Below are 14,286 nucleotides of genomic sequence, written 5' to 3'. Positions count from 1 at the left end.
CAGGCCCCATTTGGAAGCATCATATGTGGTGTTATATTGCACAACTCATTATTTGTTAGCATGATATATATAGTTAATGTTAAGAATACAGGACAATGACACTGTGAAACATCATTTTTTAGGCTAATTGTTTGTAAGTGAACTGTAGTAGGGGGGCTCACCATATGATAAAAATAAAATTTTAGAGCCAATTCTGAGGGCTTTATGAACAAATTTTTGAAAAACAAAGAAGAAGCTCTGATACTCAGGGGACATACAATCCTGTACATCTTGCCATCTTTTTAAAAAGGCATTGATAAAGGCCTTAAAATTGACTACCTTTTTGAATCTGATGAAAAAATATTGACAAGATCAGTTGTTCACCTTGCCCAAAAGACATTTAGGTACCACATTTTGATAGTTTGTTTATTACATAAACAGGTTAAAATGTGTCCTAAAGGTTTGCAAATTGTGAACCCCCCTACTTATGAGAGCTTGCAGGAAATGATCATCATCAGAAAAACTTCAGGTTCTGATGTCACTTCAACTTCACTTTTCTTGAACAAGTGGCAATTCTTTGATTATTTGAGGCTTGGATATAGATTTATCATCTTCTCACATTGGTTCAAAGCTTGTTTCTGTTAAATACTTTCGTTATAGTTTTTTTAAATCCTTTATGTGGTTATGAGAGAGAAGGAAGTCAAGTGGAAGTTTCAGGCCGGGGAAGTTGAACCAAGCTGCATGACCTCCTTCACCCCTCGAGTGTCGGCCCCAGCCCTATCTCACAGCAGCCACCCACCCACAAGCAGCGATGGACACTCACCAGGGCTCATCGACTCAGTCACGTAGGGGCACACAATCTAGTCGGTCTGGATCCCCTGTCTCTTCAATCTCATACACCCCACCGGTCCGATCGCCGACGAAGAACCAGGGGAGTAGGATCTTCGGCCCGTTTCTGAAGAAGGACCCGTTGCGGGGGCTGAGTTCACCGATCTCGCTGCGTCTGCTTGGCTCGTCAACAGCGCTGGATGCGGGCGAGGGCTCGACGCGGGAACAGTATGGGGAGGATGGCCAGTGGTGGCGGGGACAGAGAGACAGACGGCCGGCGGAGGGCCAACGGGTGGAGCGGAGCTACGCGGACCGGACGATGATCGACTGGGCGTACGAGGACCGGAAGGAGCGTAGCCGGCTTCAGAGGCTCGATCAGCTCCCCGGCCTCCGTGGAATCCTTGCCAGACTGGTCAACCTCACCTGGCCCTGGATTGGCGTCGTCCTCGTCGGCGCTATCGTCGGCCTCGTTGCCGGTTCCCTCGACACCCTTGCCCTCTGGCTCAGCGATCTCCGTGACGGGAAATGCGACTACGCCTTCTACCTCAACAAGAACGCTTGCTGCTCGGGATTGGAACGTCAGTCCTTCACCCCCAGCTCGAATGCACCACTTCTCTCAGTGACATGATGACTTACTCGTTTTCACCGGTTTTTCGTGCTTGCTCAGCTCATGAGATCTGCTACGAATGGAAAACTTGGCCTCAAGTCTTCCAGATCTCAAGCGCCCCGATAGCATCCTTCTCACATTACTTAGCATACATCATCAGCTCCGTAAGTTTAATATGAACTGCGGTGTATTTCTTCTGGCCTAAATCAATCAACCCAGAATCCTCACAATCTGATTCATTAAATCTCACTTTTCATTATCAACACAGGTCACGTTTGCCGGCGTGGTGGCTTTCCTAGTCAAAGCCTTTGCACCTTTTGCATTCCACACCGGAATGTGAGTTTATCTTTATTTTAATTTCCGAGAGAAGGCTAGACGGCTTGCTCTTTAGGGAGATCACATTCTCAAATCACCTGTCTCTCGTAGTCCTGAAATCAAGGTGATCCTATCCGGGTACACTTTCCAACATTACTTGAGTGCCTGGACCTTGCTCATCAAAGCCATCGGCTTAGTAAGCTAACCAATTCGTCATGACCGTCTTATCAACAACTTGAAAGAAGAAAAAGAAACACTTACAATTATCATCCAGGCATTTGCGGTCGGCTCGGGGTTGTCGCTTGGGAAGGAAGGCCCGTTAGTCCACGTGGCGTGTTGTGTCGCGAACCTCGTCCTTCATAATTTCAAGGTCTTCCGGACCAACGAAGGTCAGCGTCTTTCTTCGTCTTGCGCTCACTCGTCAAGCAAGTCGGGATTGATGTGATCGATCGGTCGGTTTGATGGCTAGCCAGAAAACGCGAGATGTTGTCCGCCGCCGCCGCGTCAGGCGTCAGTGTTGCCTTCGGAGCTCCGCTTGGGGGAGTGCTCTTTGTACTAGGTTTGATCAATTTCGACGTGGTCTAGCTATCCAACGTTTCTAGCCTGACTCAAGCTGACTTTCCCTTGTCGGCTTGGCTTTTTTTTTCTTTGCACAGAGGAACTCTCGCTAGCTTCGCTGCCCCAACCCACATTGTGGAGATCGTTTGTTTGTGCAATTGTGGCCACGATGACCCTGCAATCCTTCGATCCTTTCAACTCGGGCAAGCTGGTGCTTTTCCAAGTCCAAAGTGTTGGGCAGGTGTGGCGGACGTTTGAGCTGATCCCATGGGTGTTTGTGGGCGTCTGCGGCGGTCTCTTCGGGGCCACCTTTATCCGAGCGTCCGTCTTTCATCGCGAGCAGCAGGACTGGACTTGCTCAGAGCTGACTTGGATTTCTACTCTACCTCGCGGACTCTTCCTTGCTTGATATGCTTAGGAACATCGAATACGCTAAGATCCGCAGGTCGTCCGGCTTGGCCGATCACCCCATCAAAGAAGTACTGGCCGTCGCTGGGTTCACCGCTCTAGTATCTTATCTCCTATTGATCACCCGGTATGTTCTCCCGAGTATGTTAACCCACTTGATCCGTTCATTGACATCTTTTCTTCTCTTTTGGAGGGTCTATCAGACTGCCTACCTCCAAACTCGTAGAGGCTTTGTTCCAGGAATGCAGTGCTAGTAATCTGGACGTATTTTCGTTTTGCGAGTTGAGTGATATTTCATAAAAAAATGTGGTGGACAAAACAAAAAGTGGCCAAGACAAGAGGGGCTGATCGATCAACTCATCAAAAACAATGCGACACAGTCCGAGCCAAGTGTTTTCGACGGTGGTCTTACTGTTGATCGCGGCAGTAGCAAAGGCCGTGGTGACCTCGATCACCTTTGGGATCCAAGTACCGTCGGGGATCTTTCTACCGGCCATCAGCATCGGGGCATGTTTCGGACGGGCAATAGGAATGATAATTCACAGCTGGCAACAGGCCTATCCGCGGTTCTGGCTCTTTGGGAGCTGTCCTGCCGAGGGCACCTGCATCTGTATGTCCACTCTCTCCCGCAGACTCTTGACTTGCTGGACTTATCTTTCCCCCTGTTAGCTCCTCAGGTTTATGCTGTCATCGGGGCTGCCTCCGCAGTTGGCGGCTTGACCAGAATGACTGTCAGCTTGGTTGTCATCATTTTCGAATTAACCGGTGCGGTTGAGCTCGTCTTACAGATCATGATGGCCGTGATGATTTCAAAATTTACTGCGGATTACTTTTCGACCGATGGGATCTACGAAGGTGATCACTGCTTCCTCTCTCTTTTTGTCATTTATTTATTTTTAATTTTTGCTCAATTCGGTATTTCCCCCACGAGGGTTTTTTTCTTCCAAAAAACAGCTTGGATTCATTTCCGTGCATATCCTTATTTAAGTCCCAAGGAAGACTTCCAACCCGATGGTGTAACAGCCTCGCAAGTAATGGTGAAAGAGCTGGTGAGCTTATCGGGGCAAGGCTGGACCGTAGATTCTTTAGGTTAGTTCATATCCTTGTTTTCATTTATCATCCGAGTCGGGATCAACGCGCCCTATGATTGACCATATGGGACACTTTGCCACGTTAATAATGCAGAAGAGGTTGTTAGGAAGTATGAGTTCAACGGGTTTCCGATCGTCTCAGATCACAAAAACAATCTTCTCTTAGGCTACGTTCCGTCCAACGAATTACGTTTCGCACTTGGTGAGTTCAATATTTCTTTGCTTTTCCCTGCTTCACTCAGCTCCGGTACAGACTGGTATATCCCCTTCAATGCAAATTGACTTGAGTCCATGTTTTTACACGAGAACTTAATAAGCTCAAGCTAGAATGAGACCAGAATGCAATGGATCGACTCGATGTGAATTTTTCACTTCTAGACCAGCAAGTCATGAACATCAATTGGCAAAGTCGAGGCAAGGGGAGAAATCGCCGGCCTCATCTGGCCGTCAGAACTCTCATCAAGACCTATCAAAAACATGTTTGAGCACGAGAAAACTCAACTCGGCTAGTCGCTCGACATTTGATCGACTATCTGATGAGGATGACGAGTTGAACGGGCGGTCGTCTGGGTTTATCGACCTCAATAAATGGGTCGACGAGGTCGGCGGACATCATCTTCTCTGCCTCTGGCCACATTTCTTGACTCATCAGGCCCCTTGCCATCGTTTTCCCGTTAGGCACCGTTAACTTTGGAGCCCGAAACACCAATCGAAATTGTTCTCCAGTTCTTCCAAAGACTGGTTCGTATCTGCTCATCCGTATACTCCCTCTGCATTCACTGTTCACTTTAACTTGTTCTTTTAGAAAAGCATGAAATACAAACTGATGTTTTATTTTTTTTCACGACAGGGTTTAAGAAATATGTTGTTTACATCACATGGCTCCTTGGCCGGGATCTTAACTATTAAAGTGAACCTCCTCCTTTCCCTCTCTGAGCCTTTTTTGCTTTTGTTCATCCAACAAACGTGGGGAACTAATTTATTTGTGATTGAATTGCTATTTTACACTTTGCACAGGATCTTCATAAGTATATTCGAGCGCCGTACTATTCTTCTCTTGACCGAGCCCGTAAAGATGTGGATTGACTCGCAGGTCATGTTTACGTATATGTGTGTACTACCTGAATACTTGTATATCTATCAAAGAGCCTGCTTGGGCGTGGCATTCCAGATGGCAATATTTATTGATCAAATGAGGAAAGTCTTCCTTGTTCTACTGAGTTCCCTTGATTCATTGAAGACCACATTGGACCATGGTTGAGTAAGCTTTCTGTAGCCCACATTTGTTGAATAATGAACCAAGCTCGTTCGGAATGAAGACTTTGAGTAACAAGCCCTTCTGTTCGCAAGCGGAAAAGAACACCGAAAACACTTCGTCCACGCTACAAAGTCCGGCTTTGCAAGGATTTTCAACAAAGGGTTAAAGTCAGTCATTGGAAAGGCTTTTCGTCCCTTGATTCAAGTCGGTCTCGGTTTGCTGAAAGAAATAAGAAAGAAACATGTGCTTACTATTGATCATAACTGTCCATTGATTGGGGAAGTTGGATCGACATGAGTGGAATAGGTGGTTTAGCTGGAGGAAGACTTGAGTGAAAGGGCTGCCGAATAAATTCTTTGATTTGTTTTTCACAGATCACCGGCCAGTCAGCTTCAACTTGTAACTTTTAGCAACTGGACAAAGCCCCGACATGAAGGAAGAGATGGATGGTATGATACCCCTCACAATTTGACTCCCGGCACATTCGCTGCAAGTGTGGAAACTGGTTAGTACCGCTTGAATCTCGGCTCCCAACTCCCGGATCGCTTGAATTGAAGCTTCGAAGTATGCTTGCGCCGACCCGCCAATTCCGGCCGCTCCGCCCAAGGAATTCTGGCACTTTTTGATCTTGTTCACCAAGCCTGAACAGGCTTCCCTCATGCTTTGATAATTCATTGATGATGATTGACTTGATGAATAACTGTAACCAGAAGTTTGACTTTCTACATTTCAGGAGTTTTAAAGACAAAACATAATCAATATCATAAACACAAGGAGATGTAAGCAGCTTGGTGAGATTGAGGAACCTTGGATGCTACTGCTGCCGGAACTGAAACCACCGCCGGCGCTCAAGCCACTGCCGCCGTAAGCCGCCCCACTTCCAGTTCCTCCCCCGCCTCCGCTTCCTACGCTGATTGAAGCCTCTTGTAGCCCACCTCCACCGCTTGCGAATCCCACACCACCCCCACCTCCTGCAGCACTACCCTCACTCCATCCACCTCCAACTCCACCACCTCCACCACCTCCTCCACCTCCACCACCTCCTCCACCTCCTCCACCTCCACCACCTCCACCACCTCCACCACCGCCCCCTATACCACCCCCCAAATTGCCTCCCAGACCGCCCCCGAGACCCCCACCGAGACCGAGACCTCCGCCGCTGCCGATACCGAGACCGCCTCCGACACCTCCGCCCCCACCTACACCTCCGCCCCCACCTACACCTCCGCCCCCACCTACACCTCCGCCCCCACCTACACCTCCGCCCCCACCTACACCTCCGCCCCCACCTACACCTCCGCCCCCACCTACACCTCCGCCCCCACCTACACCTCCGCCCCCACCTACACCTCCGCCCCCACCTACACCTCCGCCTCCCCCGAAACCTCCGCCGCCACCTACACCGAGACCGCCGCCAAGCATTTCTTCTTTAGGGTTGTGTCTTCGGCCGAATGAAGACCGTACCAATCGGTCCCGAGAGGTTAGTGCGATTTTAGTCTTACTTGCGCTGATCCCAACGCTTTTTCTTCGGGAAAGATAGGCGCCCGGACGGGTGTAGTCATGGTTCGAACGTGCTCCAATTAAGTGACCTGCGATCACACTGATACAGTAGTTGCTTCAGGAATTGAACTCTAGCCTTTTTTTTGTTTTTGTACCTCATGAATTCTTTCAGAGAATAGATACGCACGTCTTTGGGTCTCCTCGAGCCATCAATGAGTGGGGAAAGATTCCTGGATTCGGGGAATTTCCGGATGCCTTGTCAGCCTGATTTATCGAAGATGAGAAAGACATAGATATTGGGCACATACCCGCTGCTAGCATTGCTGAAAGGATTAACAATGATCGTCCGGGAATCATGCTTGAAGATGAGCTATTGGCTACGATATATGCTTTTGTCGGATGTTCGTTATGTAGTTTATATAGATGGACGATCAGATGGAAGTAGATGAGGATTCAAGAAATATGTACAATAGAAACAGAGAAAGGGCAAAAAAATGTCAAATTTGATGGCGCAGGGAAGGTTGATTGACTTGGTGGGGAAATATGAACAAGGAGAAGACAAATTGGGACAGGGTTGATATGAAGGGGAGGAGAAGGAAGCAGAGACAGGATTGATGCCTTTTTTCTGGATGAACAATGTGACCGGCTGATCTCGAGTGACAAAAGCTCTTGGTTACTGTTTGAATCCTTCTCCAGGGTTGCGGAACCCTCCTTCGCCAGTGAGTCGTGTGTAGAAGCATTTGCCATCATTCTCGATTGTTGCCATGACCAGGCCAGTTGAGCCGGTTCAAAGCAATCTCCCCAGGCGTAGTATCGACACTGTTGTGTTCAAGGGTTCAAGATGACAAGTTTGGTTGTTCCTGCTCAGCTGGTGACGCGCCATGGCCAGCACCCTTCTCCTCTTGCCCACATCAACGAGCATGCGCTGCCCCGAGCCTCTCTCGAGTCGAATGCAGCACTTTCGGCTGTTTTTATTGCAACCACAGCTCACTCGCCCGGCCGGTCTATCCCAAATCAATCCGCGAACTCGCAACCGCCACTTCGAAGAGCACGCCATTGTCCACTCGGCTGTGGTTAGAAACCGAGCATGAGGAAAGTTCCATCTGGAGCACAGATGGCCCACCGACATCTTATTGCTGTCCCCAGCTGTGAGGCTTTCGATCTGCGCCCCTGCTTTAATCTTCACGTCACAGCGCCAAATCCATCCTACACACAGTGCCGGCCTCGGCGTATATTTACATGAGCGATGAGCTGTGTTGGACTCGAGATCGTCAGGGGAAAGCGATTATGTAGATCGGATGGTCACTAAAGTCGCCCTGATTGTGCCCGCCTGGGCGTCCACAGAGCCACCATCCCCTTGACCGGATAATATTTCTCCAGCGAGCAGAATCTGGATAAATAGTCCAGACCAGCGAGACAGTTCCTGCTAGAAACTCAACACTGAGTGACGAATCTCGAGTCGCGCAACCAGACATGGCGCAGACCAATTCTAACAGCAACCCACTTCTGATTCAAAATCTGTTCGGAGTCCAAGGCCGGATCGCCGTTGTCACTGGGGGCGGTAAAGGACTCGGCGAAAGTTTCGTACCCCGTTTCCTTCTTTCTTTCCGGGCATGCTTAAAAAATTCAAAGTAGATATAGCAATCATCTGACTGGATGGCTCGCGATACTCTTACATAAATATGCAGTGATGGCCCACGCATGGGTGGTCAACGGAGGACATGTCGTTATTACTGCTCGCAATGAAGAGGTAACTGAGAAAGCTCCAACATCTGCCACATGCTGAATGGTCTGGGCTTTTCACTAGACCCTCTCCAAGACCTGTGAGCGGCTCAACGAACTGGGCACCGGAAAAGCTGAGTTTATCGTTAGCGATCTATCATCGAAGGCGGGCTGTGCGGCCTTGTGCGACGAAGTGAAGAAACGATTCGAGAAAATTCATGTCTTGGTCAACAACTCTGGAATAGCCATCCCCGGGCAATTCCATCAGTACCCTGAGAAAGGCATGTTCATTTATGGCATCCTGTGAGCTTTATGCCGGCAAAAACGCTGATCACCTTTTCTTTGATTTTTCTGCTGCCTTCCACAAAGATTGGGATGATGTGTTCAGTTGAGTCCCACGATTAGATAAAAAGTGCTTAAGTTGAGGGAATCTGAAATACTGAACCTTCTTCATTTCCTGTGCCCATCGCTGCGACCGCGACTAGATCTGAATGTCAAGTCTATCTTTTACATGACTGCTGAGCTTACCCCATTATTAGCCAAAGATGCCACAAACTTGGGTAAGATCAGCTGCTGGGGGTCAATCAGGGTTGGCTGCAATGTTCTGATCTGGCTTTGATACATGAATCTTGAATAGATCCCGGGAGAGTCATCATCATTGCTTCGGTGCAGGCCTTCAACAACCAAAGCGACTTTGGAGATCGTGGACTCTGGTCATGTGGGTGTTTTCTTTCTTTCACTTTTGATTGCTCACATTACATGCGAGCACAGCTGTTGTTGTTTTTTTAGCCCTGAATGGCCTTTCTCAATGATGCTCGGTAACAATAGATAGCACCAGTAAAGCCGCTGCAGTCTCTTTGGCATCTAACCTCGCAGTCACGCTCGGTCCGAAACTTATCTCCGTTAATGCGATTTGTCCAGTGAGTTGTCTATCTCTTTCTGATACGCACATAGACACATACCTCCGGAATACTTATCGAATGAGAATTAATTTTGTTATATTCTTGTGGCAGGGTTTATTTCCCTCCGACATCAACCAAAGTATTCGTGATCAGGCAGATCAATTAGCCCATAGCTTACATCCGATGGGTCGCTATGGAGGAGTAGAGGTGAGTTGGAAAAGTCTTCCTGAATTGCTCTCTCAACTGAATATTTACTATTCGAAATGGTGGCCCTGACACTGCGCATGTTCCTTCTTTGTTTTCCTTCTGAAAACGGTCTGCAGGACATGGCCGGTGTCTTCCTGTTCTTGGCCAGTCGAGCGGGAGCACATATATCAGCAAATGTCAGTCTGCAGTTTCTCTTGCTGATGTGGAGTCGGATGGACGGACTCGGAGGACTGAAAAAATTGGTTTGACTGCATTTGCCCTAGGCCATCTTGTCTGATGGTGGAATCACGGCTGCTGGTACTAACTTATCACAGTCCATCGCGGCTGCATTTGGGCCGAAACCTTGAGTCCATCGGAATGTGCCCTCGGTGTAGGGTCAGGTTCAGGTGGTCAAGTCAGCTGCTGGCCAGGTTCCGCGTGTATCTCAGCTTCATAAGCATTATCATAAAATGTAAACCGAATCCAAAAATCTCATGTCACAATTGTATGTATTTATGTCCCAGCACTTATTCCAACTTAAGCACCTTAGGCTCCGTTTGGCTGTCCACAAAAATGTGGGAGCGTAATAAAAAACTTTGCAGATTATTTTCGGGGGGACAGGGGATATTACGCTATCCCCTGTCCCTGTTTGGCAGCCCACCGAGCGTCATAAAGTTGACGACAGGAGTTCACGCTCCATTATTCCCCCCGCCATTTGGGATATTTCACCCTGACCCCAAAATTTGCGGTCATAATCGCTCCCTTCGGCCTCGAATCCGTGCGACTCAATGGCACCCCGACGCAAGAGACCTCCATCCTCGAACCCTCCCCCCAATCGACCGAGGCTTCAATCCCGCCTCCGCTTCCTGACCCAAACGAATCAAGGCTACAATCACCATCAAGATGAACAGCTTGATGACTTTCTGCTGGTGTTCGTGTTGGAAACAAAGCGAGAGGCAGCTGTTGTCGAGGGTTGCGGAGCCCGGTGGGGGCATCGTGGCATCGGATTTGAGGAGGAGAGAAGCACAGGCCGGACTTGTTTTTGAGTGGCGCACCAAACAGACAGGACTGCTGTCGCTATATGACGGTGGCCGTCCCAAACGGCCGTCTATAATTGCCTAAGCCCAGTAATAATACAAATAAGGTTTAATAAAGCTTATTTGGATTATTACGTTGCGGTTTATTACCACATATGACGCTGGGCCCTGCCAAACGGGGCCAAAGAATAGAAACAAATAGTTCTGCACAATAGGGAAGTAGGACATTAAATCTAGGTCCCCGTTTGGCAGGGCCCAGCGTCATATGTGGTAATAAACCGCAACGTAATAATCCGAATAAGCTTTATTAAACCTTATTTGTATTATTACTGGGCTTAGGCAATTATAGACGGCCGTTTGGGACGGCCACCGTCATATAGCGACAGCAGTCCTGTCTGTTTGGTGCGCCACTCAAAAACAAGTCCGGCCTGCGCTTCTCTCCTCCTCAAATCCGATGCCACAATGCCCCCACCGGGCTCCGCAACCCTCGACAACAGCTGCCTCTCGCTTCGTTTCCAACACAAACACCAGCAGAAAGTCATCAAGCTGTTCATCTTGATGGTGATTGTAGCCTCGATTTGTTTGGGTCAGGAAGCGGAGGCGGGATTGAAGCCTCGGTCGATTGGGGGGAGGGTTCGAGGATGGAGGTCTCTTGCGTCGGGGTGCCATTGAGTCGCACGGATTCGAGGCCGAAGGGAGCGATTATGACCGCAAATTTTGGGGTCAGGGTGAAATATCCCAAATGGCGGGGGGAATAATGGAGCGTGAACTCCTGTCGTCAACTTTATGACGCTCGGTGGGCTGCCAAACAGGGACAGGGGATAGCGTAATATCCCCTGTCCCCCCGAAAATAATCTGCAAAGTTTTTTATTACGCTCCCACATTTTTGTGGACAGCCAAACGGAGCCTTTATTTTTGCACCGGCATGTCTTCGAAGATGTTTCGGAGGCGAAGAAAGAAAACAAAACGCGAGACATTTCATTCACGGCTGAAACCGGCTCTTGGTGTATGTTATTGTGTACTGGAATGGTTTTGCTGGCACGCGTCTGGCCAATTGAAGGTGTGTCGATATCGCCGGTTCTTGGCGATGTGGTCTCGCCGGCCATGTACGAGTTTCATGAAGTGAACTGTTCTGGTCACAGTGCTCAAACAATCCCTCCGGACAAACAGCGTTTGACTGTGCTCATCGAAGGCCTACATACCGTGGCACGTTTCGCAGACTTGGGTGAAGTCTTGCTACAGATTCTTGAACACCTATCCCGATGATGAGGTGCAAGAATACAGGTTCTGTCAAAACGTAAGAAAGTCCCGAAATAACCGGTAAGATGCTGTAACCCGTTTCACCCAGACGTCTGTACCTATCCCCACGCCGATTCCACCAATCAGCTTGGGAGGTACATAGACTGTTTTTAAAGAGGTGGGCCTCCTGTCACACCTGGACTCTCAGTCGACATCACTTTACCCTCCCTCAGGTCTCTTCACTCGTCAAGGTTTCGACTCTTCTCTATCTGATAATTTAAATAATTTAAATAACTTATTTCAATCATGTTCAGTCTCTACCGTGATCATGACTCTGAGGCCTACAGGGTCACTGGGTCGGCATTGGAGGAAGATCTTTCGCTTCTTAGACGTCGAGTAAGCTCCAGGAATTTACGCCACTGTTTACCATCCTATCGAACATACCCGTCGGTTTACCGGAGGGGTTCTGACTTGCTATATTCTTTCCCTGAACATTCATCAGATGATCCAGGCCGGCAAATGCTACTGTCTGCTCATCTTGGCCACCCTGGGCTGGCTGGCATTCACCCACACTCTCGATCATCATCCCAACATGTCAGTCCATTTTTTGTATGCTACTCTGGCAAGCTTGGTCAGGAAGGACATCTCAGGAGGCTCAACTCTTTTTTCCACAGAATGGAATCGATCAGCTTCACCAAGTTCAACCTGGACTATCCATCCCTCTCCGTCCAAGAGCTTTTCACCCACTTCAACCCGGTTGGCGAATCAATCCCTCCACTCAACGTCAGGCCTTACACCCAGAACGACTTTGACGGTACCCAAAAACCCGTCGAAAAGATCACTCTCTCAAGAATTGTCGGCCGGAAATTCCGACTTAATGACCGCAAAGCTATAAGGAGGATCTCTCACTGATCACTTCGCTCGAACCCAGCTACTAGATCCCTATTGTCAAAATTCCTGTGTTTCATTCCAGGCCTGTCCATCTTGGGTATCCTATCTAAAATAATGTAGAAAAGTTTTATTATCAGTGCTCCAATTATTCTTACCTTCATCTTTGGGTTTCTGGTTTGATACATTACTACCGATTTGGATTGAAGCAACTACCGGATTGGTTTAAACAGGAAATCATAGCATAAAATACCAACATAAAATTATGTGTTATTTGTTCAATTTGGAGCTGTACATAGTCTTTGTTGATTATAACCCTATTCCTTTATTCCAAGGCCCCTTCCTCCATCTAGATTAAGTAGACCCTCACAATCATTCAATCCGCACCTTCCTCCTGCCGCAAAGCACATGTAAGATATCAAACTCTCAGTAAGAACGCATAGGCTTGTGGTTCATTTGGCCTCAATGACACCTCAAATTGCACACCCCACATGCAATTGCATACCCCACATACATTAATCATTTTTTCAAAAATAAATAGCTCAACCAGCAGGACTCATACCCAGTTTGGTCTAAAGAACTGATTGAGGCCAAATTAAACAAACTACAAACATATGCATTCTTCCTGAGAGTCAGAGTTTTCCAATGAAGTATTGTTTTTATTTTACCTGTATACCTAGCTAGTAAAGATCTCTTCTTTTTCATTACATTGAAATAACCTAGTTGATTGTAACACGGATCTGATTTATATTTCAAAGATGAGTGATTGAAACACTTGCAATGGGACCCAACTGCTGAGAGGAACAGAAAAGAAAAAAACAGAAGCAAAGGAAAATGTCCTCTTTCAATTGGGCAAGGGCTGTAATTTGTTTATCTCTCACAACGAGTTGGCTTTCAGTGGATGACTTCCCGTCAAGTCTGTGAGCCTCCCAGATCTCAATTTAATCACACAAACTCCTAATTTTCATCAAAACAAAGAAGAAAAAATCCTCAGCCTGCAGTAACTAGAATGCTTTCAAGTTTCATGCGCAATAATCACTGAACTACAAGTCCCTCGTAATGTATGCCTGTTGAGGGACTTTTGGTCAGAATTCTGCTCCACCTGGCCACTCACAGTCTTCCATCACTCCTTTTAATTTAATTTCAGTACAGTCTTTGATTTCACTACTCTGTTTTCCATCTCAAGTGAGATGCTTTTGTCCACCTCAAGTGAGATTCCCTGCCCCCTGTCCTGTGCATCTTAAGTGACATACCCTGTCATGTCAATCTCATGTGAGATGCCATCATGTCATGCCCTGTTCTTGTCTGACCAAGTGGCCATGTCCTTTCCTGTCCCCTGTTACCAGTTACCAGTATCCTGCTGTTCTGTCCCCTGTTACCAGTTACCAGTATCCTGCTGTTCTGTCCCCTGTTTCAGTCTTGCAGGCCCCCTTTGGATCTTGTGGGGACTCTCTATGTAGCTGTGATTATTTACCTTTGATATTTGAAAAAAAAAAACATCAACAAGTCTGAATATTCCTGACAACCTTGAGCCACCTTTTAACTCCTTGGTCAGTGGTCTTCAAAATTGAAATCATAAATGCATAAAACACAAAATCATAAGTGACTTTGGCAGGGCCATGCTAAGCATGAAAACTCAAATTTTCAAAATTTATTTCTCTCAACATTTCTCAGGACTAAAACTGACCATCATCAAATGGCAGTCTTGAGCCCAAATATGAAGAATTTCAACAATTGAAGGCTCCAAATACCAGCTAAGTAAGTGCTA

The 14,286-nt window shown here is 47.6% G+C and overlaps 4 protein-coding genes across 4 annotated transcripts; 3 read left to right on the top strand and 1 right to left on the bottom strand.

Moving 5' to 3' along the window:
* Positions 1-790: 790 nt before the first annotated feature.
* On the top strand, positions 791-4,872 carry PtA15_6A44 (uncharacterized protein; the record flags this gene model as incomplete). The annotated part of the gene is made up of 17 exons (XM_053170156.1): positions 791-1,385; positions 1,475-1,578; positions 1,683-1,750; positions 1,841-1,925; positions 2,004-2,118; positions 2,199-2,288; positions 2,386-2,608; positions 2,706-2,822; positions 2,899-2,976; positions 3,076-3,305; positions 3,365-3,550; positions 3,650-3,784; positions 3,881-3,988; positions 4,104-4,387; positions 4,465-4,527; positions 4,637-4,696; positions 4,804-4,872. The coding sequence occupies 17 exons, from the start codon at positions 791-793 to the stop codon at positions 4,870-4,872; spliced, it is 2,610 nt and encodes an 869-aa protein (XP_053020971.1).
* A 145-nt stretch (positions 4,873-5,017) lies between these two features.
* Positions 5,018-6,901, bottom strand: PtA15_6A43 (uncharacterized protein; the record flags this gene model as incomplete). The annotated part of the gene is made up of 6 exons (XM_053170145.1): positions 5,018-5,181; positions 5,296-5,398; positions 5,510-5,766; positions 5,851-6,644; positions 6,732-6,774; positions 6,853-6,901. The coding sequence occupies 6 exons, from the start codon at positions 6,899-6,901 to the stop codon at positions 5,018-5,020; spliced, it is 1,410 nt and encodes a 469-aa protein (XP_053020970.1).
* Positions 6,902-8,017: 1,116 nt separating this feature from the next.
* On the top strand, positions 8,018-9,722 carry PtA15_6A42 (uncharacterized protein; the record flags this gene model as incomplete). The annotated part of the gene is made up of 10 exons (XM_053170134.1): positions 8,018-8,123; positions 8,233-8,294; positions 8,364-8,547; positions 8,636-8,653; positions 8,752-8,826; positions 8,904-8,984; positions 9,095-9,186; positions 9,280-9,375; positions 9,492-9,551; positions 9,639-9,722. 10 exons carry the CDS (start codon positions 8,018-8,020, stop codon positions 9,720-9,722), a joined length of 858 nt encoding a protein of 285 aa, XP_053020969.1.
* A 2,214-nt stretch (positions 9,723-11,936) lies between these two features.
* On the top strand, positions 11,937-12,542 carry PtA15_6A41 (uncharacterized protein; the record flags this gene model as incomplete). Its single annotated transcript, XM_053170123.1, has 3 exons — positions 11,937-12,026; positions 12,133-12,224; positions 12,305-12,542. 3 exons carry the CDS (start codon positions 11,937-11,939, stop codon positions 12,540-12,542), a joined length of 420 nt encoding a protein of 139 aa, XP_053020968.1.
* Positions 12,543-14,286: the final 1,744 nt, after the last annotated feature.

This window comes from Puccinia triticina, chromosome 6A (assembly GCF_026914185.1).
Source record: "Puccinia triticina chromosome 6A, complete sequence".
In the NCBI taxonomy this organism is placed as follows: Eukaryota; Fungi; Basidiomycota; class Pucciniomycetes; order Pucciniales; family Pucciniaceae; genus Puccinia; species Puccinia triticina.
Note: the sequence above shows the minus strand (reverse complement) of the source record. Positions and strands in the feature narration are given on the sequence as shown.